General features: G+C 40.1%; 1 protein-coding gene across 10 annotated transcripts in view; it reads right to left on the reverse strand.

Annotated features, from left to right (window-relative positions):
• Positions 1 to 777: 777 nt before the first annotated feature.
• tra2b (transformer 2 beta homolog) overlaps positions 778 to 20,061 on the reverse strand; it is a 34,955-nt gene continuing 15,671 nt past the window's right edge. For 9 of the 10 annotated variants that reach the window (XM_072578691.1, XM_072578694.1, XM_072578696.1 and 6 more), the window contains 6 exons: positions 15,358 to 15,523; positions 12,006 to 12,194; positions 11,777 to 11,892; positions 8,150 to 8,224; positions 2,577 to 2,650; positions 778 to 1,747 (listed from right to left, as the gene is read on the reverse strand). In XM_072578691.1, coding sequence (XP_072434792.1) covers positions 1,737 to 1,747; positions 2,577 to 2,650; positions 8,150 to 8,224; positions 11,777 to 11,892; positions 12,006 to 12,194; positions 15,358 to 15,523 — 631 coding nt within the window. In that variant the 3' untranslated portion in view covers positions 778 to 1,736. The remainder of the gene's footprint in view (positions 1,748 to 2,576; positions 2,651 to 8,149; positions 8,225 to 11,776; positions 11,893 to 12,005; positions 12,195 to 15,357; positions 15,524 to 20,061) is intronic. The other variant, XM_072578693.1, reaches the window with a different exon arrangement.

A 20,061-nucleotide genomic window follows, 5' to 3' on the forward strand; every position in this document is an offset into this window, starting at 1 on the left:
GGAGAAAATTTTTAAAATTTATGTTTGAGAACTGGGTTTGAAATACTTTAATAAAAAAATGTTTGAAGTGTCGCCCTTGTGACTATGTCAAACAGTATAACACCAACCAATAATTCCTTTCAGTACAGTTGTGATGCACATTCTGATTGCACTGCAGTAACAGCCAAACACCGTCATACACCTATAAACTCCACAAGTTATAGGAAAAAAAAACAGGCAATACTTTACATGAATTTGCCAGAAACAATTGTATGTGATAACTATATCGCAACCACATAAAATGGAGTATTTTCAAGATTCTCTTCTTCTGGAAGAAACTGCCTCTGTAGAAGGATCAACTCTCACCTACAACAAATTCAAATCACAAGGCAACATAAAGCATCAAGAAACACCAAAGCAAAGTAAGGCAAAAGCAAAGTGTGGGTTTGCACCTATCTAGCATCCCACTCATTTGCTGCCAGCAGATGTGAAAAGGAAAGGACAAGCAGTTCAAGTTCTCAATCACTCATTGTCTGAGGAGTTGACACAAAGATTCAACTTGCCTAATTTGCCTTGGCGACCATAAAGATTTTGTCCGATTTTCATAGGCGCGCAAACCCTGCGCGTTTGGAACTCTCATACCTAGCGGTTAAAAAAAATCTAACCAGAAGATATAACCGATACAGAATTTAAGACTGCTTTTGTATTTCATTATACAGTTGTCCTGTTGTCAAGCAAAGTTGAACTAATAACAATAAGACAATATGGCAAATTAAAGAGAAAGATGAAACAAAGAAATGGTGATTTTTTTTTGCTGAAGTTTAATGTTCATTTTGCATCAATATTTAAAAGCACATCACACACATTTCTACTCAGTGCTACAGGTTTTGCACTGATACAAAATCTTCATTTAATAGAACAGTCTCTTCACAACACGAATCCAGAAGGTTTATGGACACAAAGTAGTATTACTGATTTGATACAAAAATAGTCCCATGAAAGATCAAATAACTTAATCTAAAAAGGAACTAAAATAAAAATCAGTAGTTAATCAAATTCAGCTAATCACAAATTAGTTGATAGAGTAAGGCAAGGCTTAAGCACTGCATTTCTCCAAAGTTTTTGCGACTGAAGTTGGACTACCTCTTTCCACGTGGAATTTATTAAAAATTCCTCCAGTCAGAAATACAATACTATTTTCTACAGGTCATTTTATTCAGTTTGTTCAACAACTAATGTGTAATTCTTTAAAGTACCATATTATCAGCTACAATTTTAGGATTTTAATTTACTCCACACTAGGAAAAATGAAAGCCCTTCACAGAGTTCATGGGACTGAATGAGAACATAGGAAATCAATAATACTATGAGCATAGATATGGAACCTGCACACTAAGTCTTATGCAAGTCCAATATTAGCTCCCATCACCAAACTTCAAAGAATATACATATTGTTAAATGATACCATAGCAGCTACATGGTCATTTACCATTGCATTGCGTTGCGTTCCTATCTACACTGAAAGCTGCTCAAGGTTGGGAAAACAAGATTTACATTGGGTTAACCCAAGGGTGTAAAACTGATCATTTTATGGATAACCACCCAATACAACTGGAACATTTTAAGCTTGTCACAAAACACTTTTGAAAGAAAAAATCTTTACACAAACATGACTAAAAAAATTCATTTTATATAAAAGAAATCTTCAGCAAATAGGTCAGCTGGCCTCAAGATTGCAATTTGGATGTGTTGGATCTTCAGTAGCGACCTGAAAGAGTCAAGAAATTGTTACAGTCATAACAACAAAATTCTGAGATTAGTACAGCAGAAAACACAAGCTTCTTCAGCATCAAGTTCATTTGGAACTGAAGAGATCATACATGAAGCTAAAATCCTAACAATTTTCAATCTTGAGTTGATATTAAGACTTCTGCTTAGGCCTGGTGACTGTAGTACCATCAAAATTGCAAACGTCCAGGCTCTAAAAATTCAAAGACAAACAAACATACAGGCAAACTAAGATTGAGGTGGCAAGGGTCACTCAGTGACCCACAGGCCAGCTGCATCCAAAGATTGAGAGATGAACCTTTTACAGCCATTGTAGTTTATACATTCTTGAACAACGTTTTTAGAAATCAGCAAAATTCTAAAACCTGTTTTACATAATTTCAGGTGCACTGTAAAATTAAATGGATGAATGGTTTCAGTCTACGAGCATAACCATGACAAGTTTAACTGTTATTTTCACAAAACTGACAATTTCCTTCCTTACATGCAGATAGACACCTGATATTGCACAGAAAATTTAACTTGATGCAATTTAACCATTAACCATAAATATGTTGATAATTGACAAAAAAAAAATCAAGAGAGTAAACTGGTTATTACTTGTTACCCCCTCTTAAGGCGTTATCTGTTTCCAGAACATTCAAACTCGAATCAGCAGCAAAGAAGGAATCTTGAGCAGACTCCTTCCAAAAATATCTTTTGCATCTTTCCCATTCTTATTTGAAAAATCCAGGCATCTTTCATACGGCCATATCATTACATGAAAATCTTTCATAAGTACTATTGATTAGTAAACATATTGTACTTACGCGGAGAGTACGAACGTGACCTTGAGCGAGAACGATAGCCACCCCTGCTATAATACGGAGATGGAGAACGCCTTCTGAAGCATAAAAAAAGGTGATAAAATACAATACCCAGCAAATGAACTACACCCAAAACTGGTGGTAGGTGGGAAAAGGTACTGCAGCAACAGGACCAAAATTAGTTCAACTTGCATTTTATTACTCAAGTGTGGCTCATGGGCGAAGGCATTCCAATGTCTTCTGAAGTACACATTAGCACAATGGAGGATTACATACAAACACAGTAGATTTTTTTTTAGATTAGATTAGATTACTTACAGTGTGGAAACAGGCCCTTCGGCCCAACAAGTCCACACCGACCCGCCGAAGCGCAACCCACCCATACCCCTACATTTACCCCTTACCTAACACTACGGGCAATTCAGCATGGCCAATTCACCTAACCTGCACATCTTTGGACTGTGGGAGGAAACCGGATCACCCGGAGGAAACCCACGCAGACACAGGGAGAATGTGCAAACTCCACACAGACAGTCGCCTGAGGCGGGAATTGAACCCAGGTCTCTGGCGCTGTGAGGCAGCAGTGCTAACCACTGTGCCAAAATGTCATCACCGAGCCAGAGAGACATATAGTATGGAAACAGACTCTTCAGTCCAACTAGTCCATGCTGACTAGATATCTTAAATTAATCTCGTCCCATTTGCCAGCACTTGGCCCTTATCCCTCTAAATGCTTCCTATTCATATACCCATCCATATGCCTTTTAAATGTTGCAATTGTACCAGCCTCCACCAACTCCTCTGGCAACTCATTCCATACATGTGCATTCCTCTGTATGAAAGAGTTGCCCCTTAAGTCATTTTTAAATCTTTCCTCTTCCACCCTAAACCCATTCCTTCTAATCCAGAGATAAGACCATACCTATTTATCCTCTCCATGCCCCTCAGAAGTTTGTACACCTATGTAAGTTTATCCCTCAGCCTCCGATGTTCCAGGGAAAACATCTGCAGCCTATTCAGCCTCTCCCTATAGCTCAAATTCTCCAACCGTGGCAACATCCTTGTAAATCAAATTATGCAGGAAGCAGTTTAATTGTCTCTGCTATGAATGGTTTATAAATATAAATACATAAAGATGCATTAAATGTCTGCGAGACTATTAACTAGCAGTATATAGCAAACCAATTTGTCCATATAGATGGGAAGCAGTCAACCAGTAACTGGAATATTAATGCATAGTACATCTCACTTGGGTTAACATTTAAAATTCAAACAAAATCAACTTAAAAGGTAATGTTATTTTCAGAAGATTTCTTGTATTTAATGCTGTCAGCCATTAAAACTTAACATTTACGAACAGTGCTTTAACAGAAGTTAGAAGGTACAATTCAGATGTGTAACTATTAAATAATAACCAATTAGATAATAAATGAATCACTGCAATTAAAATATACTGTAAACAATGCTTTATTGCTATATACTTTGTACAAAAACAAATTGTTGTAACAATTGGGGTGGACTACATTATTTCCTTTCTTCCAAGAAAATCCACCAACTACTAGTCCAACAGTGTTACCAAATGTAAAGTATCCTCTTGCTTGGTTTTACTTGTTATACTGAGGAAATCATTTTGTTAACTTGATTGCCTGCCCAACATGAACAGATTAGGGTTGCATCTATTACAACAGATAGCTAAAAAGGTAATCAACCTTTAGCTGGAATACTTGCCAGCCACTGCATTAATGTAATGCAACTATTTGTGGAGACAAGGGTTAATCAAACAAGGTTTAGCTTAACATTATACATAGTAACCTTTCAGTAAGTGTCATTACTGCAGTTCCCTCACTTAAAACTGCTTCAATTAAATTATTTTCTACTGTTATGATTGCCATTAAGTTAACACATACAAAATGTTAGAGAATAGGCTGCAATTCATTAAGGTGCCATTATCTTGTATATGTAAATGTCAAAGTGTAAAAAGATTCACTAATATATTCAAGTTACTCAGAGGAGATAAATCAGATATGTAGTGAGGGTAGTGGATTCGATATAGTTTATGTGGATTTCAGCAAAGCCTTTGGCAAGGTCCCATGTGGGAGACTAACAATGGAGGTAAAAACATGGAATCCAGGCAAGTTGGATCCAAAAATTGGTTTATTGGTAGTAGAAAGCCGTTTGAGAGATTGGAGGCCAGAATCCAGTAACAGGCCACAGGAATCTGTGCTGGGTCCTTTATTGTTTGGTGTGTGTATGTGTATCTGTGTACACAATATAGAGGTGAGAATGTGCAGGCATGGTGAGTAAGTTTGCAAATGACAGATTATCTGGGTAGTTAATAGTGAAGGCTGTAGTCTATATCTTTGTTACCTATGACCATTTGGTCAGATAGAATTTGACCCTGATAAGTGTGAGGTTAAGTAGTGACAAGGGGGTACTCCATAAACAGCACAGTAACAGAAGGATCTTGAGGTGCTTGACCATAGAGTCCTAAGGCAAGATAGGTGAAGGTGGGACTCTCAACTTTATCACTTATGGCATAAATTGTAACAGGGAGGTCACATTGGAGCTTTGGTTAGGCCAAAGCTGGAGGACTCTGCAGTTCTGGTAACCAGATTTAGAGGAAGGATGAGATTAAACTGGAGTTGGGAGGGAGCAGTATGTGGAGATGGGGAGGGTGGAGAGATTCACCATGATATTGCTTGGGATGGAGGAGCTCAGCTATGAAGAGAGGCTGGATAAGTGCAGTTGCTTTCTTTATAGCAGAGAAGGTTGAAGGTGGTCCTGATAGAGGTGTTTAAGATTATGAAGGGCACGGATAGGGTAGAAAAAGGTACTGCTCCCCTAGCTGAAGGGTAAATAGTCAGGGGGCATAATTTTAAGATGAAAGTGTTTGTCTTCGACTTAATTGCAAAACTAATCAATTAGTCAGGCACAGTTCCTCTATCACAAAGCCATATTGACGCTGCTCGATTCCCTTTTCAAATTGGGAGAATAAACAGCTGTAACTTGATAGTCAGTGATTTGCAATAATATTGTTCTCTTTAACATACTACAAAGAGAATCATGGGATGGGGAATAGATTTTAATCATGGTTTTGCAGCTTTCTGCAGTTTTTCTCCATATAAATTAATACTCTGCTCTTTTGCTCTCTTTTCCAAAATGAGCAATTTCACATTTTTCCACATTATACTTGATCGCATATGTTTTGCTTACTTAACCCATGAAGATCACGGTCATAGTTTCAACGTCGTAACATTTAAGGCTGAGTACTGGAAACTGGGTTTGTCGTAAATAGGTTGAAACAGACTTGGACTGAAGGACCTTTCCTGTACATGATTATGGCTTCTACAATTTCCCAGAAAATAATTTGAGCCAAGGATGTGAAATTAGGCAGGTGACTAAAGTATATTTTTGAGAAGAGCAAGTACAGAATGTTGTAACTATAAGACAGCAAGGAACAAACAAACTTCTGGATATTTGAAAAGCCCATTGAACTGGGATTGAAGTTTTTTTTCAAAAATAAACATTGGGCAGTTGAAGTGTTTCAATATCTAGATTCTTATCAATAGCATAAGAGCGTCATTTTAATTATATTCTTGGATAAACTAAAAAGTATCCAGTCCTATTCTTCACAAATATTCTCACTGCGCTAATTCAAAGCTCTGATCTTTTGAGAACCTAGCCTAACATGGTGTCTGGACTGGACAATGTGACCATTTTCAATAGCAGAATAAGTAGTGTTTATGGTGTGCAAAGGGACTTCCATTTTCTTTCATCTACGAAAGATAAAAATTATTTGTTATACTTGAGGCCAGTGTTTTTCACTGAAGTCTCAAATGCTTACAGTAACTGCTGCATCTAGTGAGGACATTGTTAGCACATTGGGATGCTTGTATAAATTTGGTTGTGTGGAACATTTTTGTTGACTTAATGCAACAGAAATGCAGAGTCACAGTACAGAAGAGGCGCTTCAATTCACCAAGTCTGCACCAACTTTTGTATACTGAACCCAGTATTTGGCCTACAGCCCAAAATATTGTATTCAAATTATAGTAGTGATCTTTATAGATTAAGACTGCAAAACATTAGTAAGTGGAGTATGACCATGGAAAAATGTTAACTTGCTCATTTTGGAAGCAAGAGCAAAAGAGCAGAATGGAATGGAAAGAAAAACTACAGAAAGCTGCAACACAAAAAGGGACTTGGGGTATTCGTGAACACAAAACCAGCGGGTAATCAGGAAAGCTAAAGGAATTTTGACCCTGATTTCGAGAGAGTTGCAGCTATGGGGAAAAACAAAGGAAAGATGATGTGAACAATGTTGGACCAACCTTCATCCTACTGAATAGTGATGCAGGCTCAAGGGGTCAAATGGCCTATTCCTGGACTCATATGGATGCACTGGTTAGAAAGGCCAAAAACATTTATTCTTCCTCAGGCAACTGAGAAAGTTTGGCATGACAGCGAATAACCTTGCCAACCTTTATAGGTGCACCATTGAGAGCATTCTGTCTGGATATATCACTAACTGGTATGGCAACTGCACCATTTAGGATCAGAGACAGTTACAGGGAGTGGTGAACTTGGCCCAGACAATCACAAAGGCTAACCTCCCATCTATAGAATTCATCTACTAGGCCTGCTATTAAGGAAAGGCTGCCAGCATTCTCAAAGATCCATCCCACCCTGGCAATGCTTTTCTACAACCTCTACCATCAGGAAGAAGGTACAGAAGCCTGAATACACACACCAGCCAGTTCCCAAACTGTTTCTACACCACTGTTAGAATACTGAATGGACTCAAAACTCTTAGCATTCACCTGCACCTGTATTCTGGTTTTTGCCTATTATTTACTTATCTATGCTGCTTAACTCTGTGATCTGCCTGTATTGCTCGCAAGACAACACTTTTCACTGTGCCTCGGTAAACGTGACAATAAATTCAATTCAATTCTGTTCCTATTTCTTATGGTCTTAAATGGACTGCCTTTCACTCTTGGATGCAAATGGGACAACTATGATCAAGCCTGAACTGTCGAAGGTCATGTTCACATTAAGATCCTCAAAAACTCTGCACTTCATGCTATTTCAGTCTACTGCCAGCACACGAATCTCAATAACAAACCAAAAGACGTTGATGAAATGTGCAGGAATGTTACCAATCATTGAAGTCCTGCATCTCTGAAGACCTTTACTGAATTGCAGGGTAGGTGTGAAAAACCAAATGACCCTACAGTTGCTCCTGTTTTCTATGTTCTTAAAATTATTTTGCTCTAAAAATGAACTCAGTCATGTGACACACTATTAGGGCTCCTCATGGGAATTTTTAGTTTAAGATATCTGCTGGATACTGGTCAAGAAAAATAAAGCTGTATGCCATCAGTCACTTCATGTTTCATCTTCCTCAGGTGAATAATTTTAACACTAAAAAGACAACTAGTGCAATTATACCATCTTAAAATTTCATAAATTTCTAAAATCTAAAGGTGTAATTGAATTCAGCATCATTTAATTTGTACCATTTGAAGTGACATTCCCCCCAAAAAAACCAAGCTGTTTTACATCTGTCTGCATACCTGTAAGATCTGCTGTAATACTCTCGATCATCATATCTGTCATATCGGTCATAACTGTCTCTGCGGCGTGAACTACTGCAATGTGAAGCAGAAATAGAGGTTAAATAGACAGTTACCTTGCTAACTTTATAAACCAAAGGCAGAAAAATTATTTACGTCATGACATTCCTGAAAAGTGAGACTTGAACCAAAACAAGTGAATTAGATTTTTTTCATAGAAACCAACTTTAAAACTGAATTGGTTGATGCTGGACATTTGTCAGGATAAAAAAATTAAACTATGTATGTATAGAATATTCCTAAGTGGAATGCCTCTGACGTGAAATTAATTTTCAAATATGAATTGCAATGATTCAAAGAAGTTTCAGCTTTAAACAAATTGAAATGAAGTTAGAATCATGAGATAAATGGTTATGAGCAGAATGCAGATACAGCATGTTAGGATAAAATTAGATGGAAGAAGAATCGTTGCTGCAGTGAGCAAGAAAGGCAAATGACAACATTTATTTAAGATGAACATAAACTTTACTAAACAGAAAGAAGCTAGAACGTAGTTTAGGTGAATTTGTTGTTGACTTGCTGCACGTTTATTCATATTGGATACTCTTGCCTATTTTAATGAAAGTTTCTTGCCTTGAACTACAGATTAGCATAATAGAATCACAATGAAATATCGTAACTATAGACTAGTTTTATGTTCTGTTGGGAAATCCATTAATTTAAATTTAAATAGTAATAACGAGACATTCGGAAAGTCAAAACACAATTAGCATGTTTCAATGAAGGTAAATACTGGTTGCAAAAAGTGAGGACTACAGATGCTGGAGATCAGAGTCAAGAGTACGGTGCTGCAAAAGGACAGCCGGTCAGGCAGCATCCAAGGAGCAGGAACATTAACGTATCGGGCATAAGCCCTTTATCGAGATTCTTTCAAGGATTACTTTTTGTCATTTACATAAATGATTTGGAAGTGAGCACAAGAGGTACAGTTAGTAAGTTTGCAAATGACACCAAAATTGAAGGTGTAGTGGACAGCGAAGAGGGTTACCTCAGATTACAACAGGATCTTGACCAGATGGACCAATGGGCTGAGAAGAGGCAGATGGAGTTTAATTCAGATAAATGCAAAGTGCTGCATTTTGGGAAAGCAAATCTTAGCAGGATTTATACACTTAATAGTAAGGTCCTAGGGAGTGTTGCTGAACAAAGAGACCTCGGAATGCAGGTTCATAGCTCCTTGAAAGTGGAGTCGCAGGTAGGTAGGATAGTGAAGGCGGCATTTAGTATGCTTTCCTTTATTGATCAGAAAATGGAGTACAGGAGTTGGGAGGTGAGGTTGCGGCTGTACAGAACATTGGTTAGGCCACTGTTGGAATATTGCATGCAATTCTGGTTTCCTTCCTCTTCCTATTGGAAAGATGCTGTGAAAGTTGAAAGGGTTCAGAAAAGATTTACAAGGATGTTGCCAGGGTTGGAGGATTTGAGGTATAGGGAGAGGCTGAACAGGCTGGGGCTGTTTTCCCTGGAGTGTTGGAGGCTGTGAGGTGACCTTATAGAGGTTTACAAAATTATGAGGGGCATGGACAGGGTAAATAGGCAAAGTCTTTTCCCTGGGGTCGGGGAGTCCAGAACTAGACAGCATAGGTTTAGGATGAGAGGAGAAAGATATAAAAGAGACCCAAGGGTCAACCTTTTCACGCAGAGGGTGGTAAGTGTATGGAATGAGCTGCCAGAGGAAGTGGTGGGACGGGTACAATTGCAGCATTTAAGAGGCATTTGGATGGGTATATGGATAGAAAGGGTTTGGAAAGATATGGGCCGGGTGCTGGCAGGTGGGACTAGATTGGGTTGGGATATCTGGTCAGCATGGACGGGTTGGACCGAAGGGTCTGTTTCCATGCTGTACATCGCTATGACTCTATGACTAGAAAATTACATATAAATACTGGTTGACTAATTTGCTACAGTCCTTCAAATTGTAAGCAGCATGGGAATCCTGTAGAACCGTATATCTGAACTTCCAGAAGCAAGCAACCACAGTTAATAAGGTAAGACCATAGGGGATTAGAGGTAATTTATATTAGCTTGGATACAGAATTGGTTAACCAACAGAATGTAGAATTGAGAATATAGATCTTTTTCACTGATTGGCAAGTAGCAACTAGTGGGTACCACAGGGTTTGGTCCTCTGTTTATAATCTGTATTAATAACTTAGATATAGGGTGAGAAGGCATTATAATCAAATCTGCAGATGGCACTACAATAAATGAGACAGTAGGTTGCAGTGAAGAAATAAGAAATTTACCAGTGGATGTGGATAGGTCAGGTGAATAGGACAAAATCTGACAGATGGAATTTTGCATGGATAAGTATGATGTTATCTATTTTGGTCAGAGGACTGAAAGATAAATTACCCTAATGGAGAGAAACTTCACAGTGCTACAGAGCAGAAGGATCTAGGTGTCCTTATACATGAATTGCATTGGAGGCAGTTCAAAAGAAGATTCACAAGATTGATTCCAGAGGTGAAAGGTAATTTTATGAAAATATATTCATAGGCCTATATTCTCTGGAATTTATGAAAATGAGAAGAGATTGGAGGTACATTGGGGGTGGGGGGGGTGGGGTGGTTGACAAAGTAGATGCAGAGCGGATGATGTTTCTTTTATTGGGGGGCAGGGGGATCATGTAGAACGAGAGTTCACAGTTTTAGGATAAAGCATACCAATTCAAAACAGATAGAGAAATTCCTTCTTAAAAAGGTCATGAATCTGTGGAAATCACTATTGTAGAGTATAGTGGATGCTGGCATATTGAGTAAATTTAAAGGAGACAGATTGATTTTTAATTAGTAATGGGTTGTAGGGAATGGACAGGATAGGGGAGTTTAGGCAGAGATGAGATCAGCCACCATTGTATTAAATGGCAAAGCAGGTTTAAGGGGATGAATGGTCTATTCCTGCTCTTACTTATGTAATAGAATAACACATCAGAATAATAAATTATTCACTGATGGGAATTACTTAAACACTGAACCTTTCAACCTGTGACAAGTTCAATAATAAGGAAGGCAGACTTCATTAAAATATTTAAATTCTCCTTGATGTGGCCTGCTGACAAGTGACATAACAGCAAACACCTCAACATTAAAAAGGATATGGGATCCTATTTGTATCAGTTCTAATAAAGCAATGTCAACGAGGAATTTTTGTTCAATAGAGGGGTAGGACACAGGTTCACAACATGAACCCACACACAAACTTAAGTCTTATTCATGTCAATACAACCTTACCACAATTCGAGAGACACACACAAAGTGTAGTTGGCTGTCCAAACAATGCTAAGACAGGCTTTCGGTTGTAAGGAGGAAGGTTAAATCTACGCTGTGTAAGCAGTTAAATTACCATCTTTATACCACATGCACAAATTTCACAAAACTCATTGATTTTCTGCCTGTATTTATTGATGACAAGTCATTTATTTGATGGATAGAATACAGGTACGGTTAACTTCTTTTTAAGCGTAATTGCTTTCTGATTACTACCAGAATTACTTTTATGACATGCCGAGAGTTCACTGATTTTTAAACTCATCTCTTTTGGAAAAATGTCAAATTAAAAACTTACTAAGTTGGCCTTCCCATGTAGATTCCAGGGGTAGGTGTGTGAGCTCTTTTCGTAATCGAGAAATCAACGCGAATCCTTCGTCCATCCAATTCCATTCCATTGGCCCGCTCTTTAGCCTGCCGAAAAGGATTTAGGAAGCATTTAAAATGAAACCCAGTAACACCGAATGTATCTAATGATAAATGTTTTCAGCATCACTATCAGCTTCAGCAATTCTTTAAACTCTTACCTCTTTAGCATCGTCGACGTTCTCAAAGTAGACAAATGAAAAGCCTCTGGAGCGATTTGATTGTTGATCATACACGACATTAACCCCTGCAAGTGGACCATATCTCGAAAAGACCTCTCGCAGATCTCGCTCAGTGGTATACAGACTTAGTCCAAAAACTCCCAGACAAGTGTTGGGGTCAGGGTTAGCCTGAACATAGAATGCCCACACCAAATTAGTATAACAGAGCTCATCCAAGATGCAAAGACATTGTTTTATTATAATATTGCATCGATTTATCCCTCAGTCAACCCATTTCAGGGATTTCATTCTGGAAAGAAATGAAGCTTCAGATTTAGTGCTGACATGAAGCAGTTATGGCTGAATATTGATCAAATGGGAATACAAAAGCACCCTTAAATTCAAAGATTTCCCTGAGGTCACTTTGCTAACATCTCTGAATTTAAGGGTGCTTTCATACTATTCTTCCAAACCGTGCCATGGATGCACCAGAAAGGAGGACTTCAGTTTAATTTCTACCCTAAGGTTGGGATCTCCCTCAGTGTAATACTCCCTCAGTACTGTAATGATGTGCAAGTCTGGGATACGCTGCTCCGGTACTGGAAAAGGACTCAAATGCACTGTGGTTGAGTCAAGAGAGAAAAGTCCCTCAAAAACAAAAAGACCCAGTTCAGCCATAGACAAACGCACTGGCACAATTCTTTGCAACTAAACATATTCAAGAGAAACTAATGCTGAACTGCAGTGACCAGTAAATCAGTATAACATACTTCAACAGGCTTTCCTGAAACTTAAAATTTTACACAAAGAACTGTGTTGGTGTTCATTTGAAGTGATTAATATTTGCACAAAACATCTTTCAAGTCGACTTGAGATGCCCATGGAAATTCAATGCCAAGTCAATTCTTAACGGAAAGAAATGTTAAAAGCCAAAAAATCAGAAGCATCAGGTTGTTGGAGTGTTCAGGTTTTAGAAATGGAAGATTAAAATTTAAAGGCGTGCAACCACAAGACACTCAGGAGTAATTACAACTAATTAGGTCTTTTCAAATAAAAATCACTTGAATATGGAATACCGTAGGTGACATGATAGTCTATGAAGTCTTGAAGTTTGGAAAAGAAATTTAGATGTTTCAAGTCTGATAAAAGGGAATTTTTAAAAATTCACAACACCAGGTTAGTCCAACAGGTTTATTTGGAAGCACTAGCTTTCAGAGCACTGCTCCTTCATTAGATAGTTGTGGCGTATAAGATCATATCAAGGGTGACCTGACAAGATGGATGCAGAACTGGCAGAGTCATAGGAGACAGAGTAGCCGTGGGAGGATACTTTTCGGAATGGAGAGTTGAGACTCGTGCTGTCCCACAGGGATCAGTGTTGGGACCTCTGCTATTTGTGGCCTACATAAATGATTTGGAGAACAGTTCATGAGGCAGTGAGCTCTATATTCTAACTGCCCTGAATGAAGAGATTTCTCTCAAATCATGTATAGGCTTACTGGTGGCCAAGTGGTCTAAGTAGGAGAGAGTGAGGACTGCAGATGCTGGAGATCAAAGCTTAAAAATGTGTTGCTGGAAAAGCACAGCAGGTCAGGCAGCATCAAAGGAGCGGGAGAATCAACGTTTCGGGCATAAGCCCTGCTTCAGGAATGAGGAGGGTGTGCCAAGCAGGCTAAGATAAAAAGGTAGGGAGGAGGGACGTTGGGAGTGCGATAGGTGGAAGGAGGTGAGGGTGATAGGCCGGAGAGGTCGGGAAGAAGATTGTAGGTCAAGAAGGCGGTGCTGAGTCTGAGGGTTGGGATTGTGAAAAGGTGTGTGTGTGTGTGTGTGTGTGTGTGGGGGGGGGGGGGGGGGGGGGGGGGTGGAGGGAGAAAGAGGTGGAAATGAGAAAGCTGCAGAAACCTGCATTCATCCCGTGTGGTTGGAGGGTTCCAAGGCGGAAGATGAGGTGCTCTTCCTCCAGGCATCGTGTTGCCATGGTCTGACGATGGAGGAGGCCAAGGACCTGCATGTCCTTGGCAGAGTGGGTGGGGGAGTTAAAGTGTTCAGCCATGGGGCGGTTGGGTTAGTTGGTGCGGGTGTCCCAGAGGTGTTCTCTGAAACATTCCGCAAGTAGGTGGCCTGTCTCCCCAATGTATAGGAAGCCACATCGGGTGTAACGGATGCAGTAAATGATGTGTGTGGAGGTGTGGGCGCAAGTTTTGCATTTCTTGCGGTTGCAGGGGAAGGTGCCAGGAGTGGAGGCTGGGTTGGTGGGGGGTGTGGATCTGACAAGGGAGTCGTGGAGGGAGTGGTCTTTTCGGAACGCTGATAGGGATGGGGAGGGAAATATACCCTTAGTGGCGTGGTCTGTTAGAGGTGGCGGAAATGACGAAGGATGATATGATGTACCTGGAGGTTGGTAGGGTGGTAGGTGAGGACCAGTGGGGTTCTGTCCTGGTGGTGATTGGAGGGGCAGGGTTCAAGGGCAGAGGAGCGGGAAGTGGAGGAGATGTGGTGGAGAGCATCGTCAACCATGTCTGAGGGGAAATTGCGGTCTTTGAAGGAGGCGGCCATCTGGGTTGTTCGGTATTAGTTTTATTACCTTTTATCTTAGCCTGCTTGGCACACCCTCCTCATTCCTGAAGAAGGGCTTATGCCAGAAACGTCGATTCTCCTGCTCCTTTGATGCTGCCTGACCTGCTGCGCTTTTCCAGCAACACATTTTTAAGCTCTAATCTCCAGCATCTGCAGTCCTCACTTTCTCCTATTTAGACCACATGGCCACCAGTGATACCGAATAACCCTTCTTCAAAGACCGCATGTAACAACTAGTTGTCTCTTGCCATGGTTTCTCTTCCCTCTCCATCATTAGCACTAGTGTCCTCCAATTACTTATCCTTGAGGTGCCATTTCTCAAACTACCCCATCAGCAACATAAGACAAAAATATTCACTTCCAAATGCACATTGACAACACCCATCTTTACCCTCTGACCACCTCTTTCTCCAACATTCCAAGGTTACTATATTATCGGCTGCTTCTGCAGCATTCTCTCCAATGAAAGTTTGCCCCAGCTCATGAGGCAGTGAGCTCCATATTCCAACTGCCCTCTGCGTGAAGAGATTTCTCTCTAATCCCATTAGATTTAATGGTAAAATTAAACTCGAGAATAAAACTACAACTATATTCTATATCATTAGCATTCCTTCTATTTGCTTCATGTGCAGACCTGAGGTCTGTATGTGGCAATGACTTTTGGAACAGAAATTATTGTAGTAATTGGCATTTGAAGTGACTGCACATATGTGCCACTTAAAGGGAACATTGACCATACTAAGAGAACAGGAAAAATTGCAGAATTGATTCATACCCGATTGCCAATATGACGCCTGCGATTTGACATTGGAGATCGGCTATGGCTACGGCGGCGCCTATAATCAGGGCTGTAAGACCTGCTCCTGGATCTCCTACGGCGGGAACGAGAGCGGGATCGAGACCTTGAGTAACGCCTGCGAGAACTCCTCCGGGAAACAGACCTGGTGAATCAATGCATTGTTAATTCTAGTGCAAGATAGAAATAATAATTATTCTGGAGAAAGGCGGCATGACTGCATTCTTTCAATGTTTATGAGAAAAAAATTCCAATATATTTGCCTTCTTTGAAGTCTTCAAATGTGCTTTTCAAGTCTTTTTCAAAATGACAGATAGGTGTATATCAGATTAACTCCATTCACTCCAGCAGGGATTGCAACCATAAGTCAGCAACATGGTTCCCTGAATTGGGTTAGCCTTTAATCCAGATGAAATATAAAACGCATAACTACTTTGGGACTAAAGACAATTTGATCCAGCCAATATAATCAAAAAGATGTCATGGAGGTCAAATGTAACTTTTTGAAAAGCTTACATCTCAAATGGTGCTGGTATCTGGGTTGCCCACGATTGAATATACAAGTTGATGCAATTCAAGATGTTGCAGATATACTGAAGTTACAGTACTGTGATGGAGTTCTCAGAAGGATGCTGCGCTCAAACCTGGCAAGAAATGTTGAACAGCACAAGGCATAGATATATTGCAGCAGAACAGCAATCTGACAACAACTGCTGTACTACAAGAGATCCAGGCTATACTAAGTCTACTTTTCAGAGATTAGAACTATGTTTTGAAAGTCAGAATTCCCCTGAATTGGATTTGATACAAAAAGGACCAATCTTCAACCAAAAGTTTAAATAAAACAAAGAACTGCAGATGCTGGAGATGTGAAACCATCAAAAACAGAAATTGCTGGAGAACCTCAAACTAATTATGCCTCAGATCTGTTGCTGTGCTCCAGCGAAGGTCAACACAACTTGGAGGAACAATACCTCATCTTCCGCCTAGGTACCTTACAAGCTTTCGGGACTCAACATCAAGGTTAATAATTCCAGACCATGCACTCTTCCTTCCTGGTCTATTATCTATCCCCACAACCCCAGATCCTGTCATGACATGGGTTGCCAGGTTACCACAATTGAACCTCTATTACTTCACTGTAGATCATGCTAGTAAAGACCAGAAAAGATTTAGGAACAGGAGTAAGCCCTTGAAGCTGCTGTGTCATTCAACAGGATTATGGTTGATCTGACATTCCTCACGCCCACTTTCCTGCCTTCTCACCATACTCTTGATTCCTCTACCAATCAAGAGTCTATCTCAGCCTTAAATATACACATGGACTCTGTAACAAAGAGCTGTAAGGGCAAAGAGTTCCAGATACGCAAAACCCTCAGGAGAAAATCCTCATTTCAATCTTAAATTTCAGTCCTTTATTTTGAGACTGTGCCCTCTGCTACTCAACACACACATGCAGAGAGCCTTGGTGAGAGTAGGAAATATAACAAAATAAGATGAGTAATTCTAGTGTAAGGCATTACTTGTAAATTTAAGAGATGTCAGAACAGGCCAACCAACTGGAATGAGTAGCTAGTCAAATGTGGAATCCGGAATGCTGCCAGTGTCTTAGATGGAGCTCCACATTTCAAAGCTTGAGCAACAGTTGGAAATACTGGCAAATCCATGACGCTGAGTGACATGGATAGTACATTTAGGGAGGTGGTCACACGTCAACTGAAAGGACTAGAGGAAAGAAGGGAATAGGTGACCAAACAGTCCAAAAAGAACAGGCAGGAAGTGCAAGAGTCTCATGGTATCCCACTCAACAACCAGAATTTCATTTTGGAAGCTGACAAGAATGCATCAAGAATTCAAGGAGTTAGCCAGTAGATTAAAAAGCAGGACCTCAAGTGGTTGTAATCTCTGGATTACCCCTGGTGCTATTTGCTAGTAAATTTAGAAACATGACAGATGAATGTGTGGCTCAAGAGATTATGCAAGAGGGAGCATTTTGGATTCCTGAATCACTGGGACCATTTCTGGGGAAGGCAGGACATTTACAAACAGGACAGTGTGTACCTGAACCACATTGGGACCAACATTCTTTCAGGTAGATTTGCTCGTGTTATTGGGAGGATTTTTAAAAAGTCTGGCAGGTGGAGGGGACACAGAATATCCCCCGAAACACAATCATCATGCTACAGTAATGGAAGCAAGTCACAATTTATTCATCTTTGTTGAATGTCAAGAGAGTAAGCCAAGGCTGGATGGTCTTTAATGCCAGGTGTGCAATAGGCAAGACTGATGAATTAGTGGAATGGATTGACACATGGAAGTATAATATCGATGCCATCACAGAAACATGGATAAGTGAAGGATATACAATCTTCAGGCAAGACAGAAGAGGGTGTAAAAAGAGTGGTGGTGTAGCAATATTAAGAATACAAATACTGCAATAAGAGGTGAAGCTATCTTGAAAGAGTCCTCAAATGAGGCTTTGAGGGTAAAACTTAGTAATGTTAAGGGGGAAGCTACTTTACAAGGAATGTAGTTTAGCCCACCAAAGAGTCAATGGGAAATAGAAGAGCAAATATGTAGACAGTTCACAGAGGTGCGTAAGAGCAATAACAATTATTATACCAGGGGATTTCAACTTTCAAATTGGGCTAGTCATAGAGTCAAGAGTTTAGAGGGTATGGATTTCTTGAAATGTGGCCAAGGGAGTTCTTGTATCAATATGCAGAAGGCCCAACAAGGGACAACTCAGTGTTGGATCTGGTTCTGGAGAAAAAAGGCAGCCAAGTGTGGCAGTGGGACACATTTAGCAAATGGCAACCACAACATAATATGGAAAGATGGCTTGGAGAAGACAGCTTTTTCTATGAGCAGTGCAGATTTTATTAGTTTCAAGCAGGATCTGACCACAGTGGACTGAGAACAGTTCCTTGCGGTTAAGTCTACAGCAGAACAATTGGTGGTGATGGTATTGGTGGGGGTGGCCATTCAGGTCCAATATGTACCCTTTAGAGGGAAGTATAGGAATAATAAGTTCAGAGAACCCTGAATGTCTAGGATTATTCAGGACTGGAAGAATAGAGCTTTTAGCAAGTGGAAGACTGATTGAGAAGGTTAAAGAACATGGAATTTAGGGAAACCTGGCAAGATGGATCACAAACTGGCTTAGTACTAGGACACAAAAGGTAGTGGTAGAAAACTGATTGAAGGTGGTGTCCAGCGGTGTGCCACAAAGATCAGTTCTGGGACACTTACTGTCTATCAATAAAGTATATCCATTATAACCTGTACAGTTTATCAAACATTTTACAGTTCCATTTCATCAACCATCCAGGGAATTTCTTTCTTTTCACTACCTGCGATAGCTTACAATTTGGACCCATATCAGCTTTGAACATTAGAAGAGTTTCATTTTCAGAAACATAGAATCCCTATAGTGTGGAAGCAAGCCATTCAGCCCATCAGGTCCACACCGACCCTCTGAAGTGCATCCCATCCAGCCCCAGCCCCAGCCCCAGCCCCAGCCCCATACTCTAAACCTGTAACCCTGCATTTGTCATGGTTAAATCAATCTAGCCTGTACATCCCTGGAAACTGAGCAATTTAGCATGGCCAATCCACTTAACCTCCACATCCTGGGACTGCTGGAGGAAATCAGAGCACCGGGAGGAAACCCAAGCAGCCACTGGGGAGATGTGCAACCTCCACACAGGCAGTTGCCAAAAAGTTAGAATCAAACCCGTGGCCCTAACACTGCAAGCACAATGCTGCCCTGTTTTGCTTTCCAATTTTATTGCAATTCACCTGTACAGTATTTTAAAAACTTGACAAGCCCCTCCCAGTTAAGTTGATACTGGTAGATTCCCTGTCAGAGTCAAACAACATGGAAACAAACCTTTCAGTCCAACTAGTCCATGCTGACCATAAACCCAAACTAAAACTAGTCCCACATCTTTTCTATTCATGTATTATCCAAATGTCGTAATTTTACCTGCATCCACCACTTCCTCTCAAAGTTCATTCCACACACAAATCATCTGGTGTTAAAAAGATTTGCCCTTTATGTCTTTTAAAATCTCTCTCCTCTCACCTTAAAAATGTGCCTCCTAGTCTTGAAATCCCCCATTCTAGGGATAAGACAATTACCATTAACTCTAACTACATTCCTCAATATTTCATAAATTTCTAAAAGATCACCTCTCACATTCCTACACTCCATTGAAAAAGATTCCCAGCCTTTCTTTATAATTTAAAAACTTTTCATACCTGTCAACATCCTGGTAAATCTCTTCTGAACCCTCACCAGCTTATTACCCTTCTCATAACTGGGTGACCAGAACTGGGCACAATACTGCCATGTCCTGTACAATCTCAACTTAACTTCCCAACTCCTATAATCAAGGGGCTGCGCAATGAAGGCAAGCATACCAAACACCTTAACGAGTCTATATTTGATGCGATCAAAAAAATTATAATACTGAACCCCCTACCCAAGGCCCTACCATTAATTGAATAAGCCTTGTTTGTTGTACCAAAATGCAATACCATAAATTTACTCAGACTGAATTCCATCTACCATTTTTCAGCCCATTGACCCATTTCATCAAGATCCCTTTGTAACCTTAGAAAACCTTTGTCACTGTCCACTATATCACCACTTTTGATGCCATCTGCAAACTTATGAAC

The sequence above is a fragment of the Chiloscyllium punctatum genome, chromosome 10 (assembly GCF_047496795.1).
Source record: "Chiloscyllium punctatum isolate Juve2018m chromosome 10, sChiPun1.3, whole genome shotgun sequence".
Classification (NCBI taxonomy): Eukaryota; Metazoa; Chordata; class Chondrichthyes; order Orectolobiformes; family Hemiscylliidae; genus Chiloscyllium; species Chiloscyllium punctatum.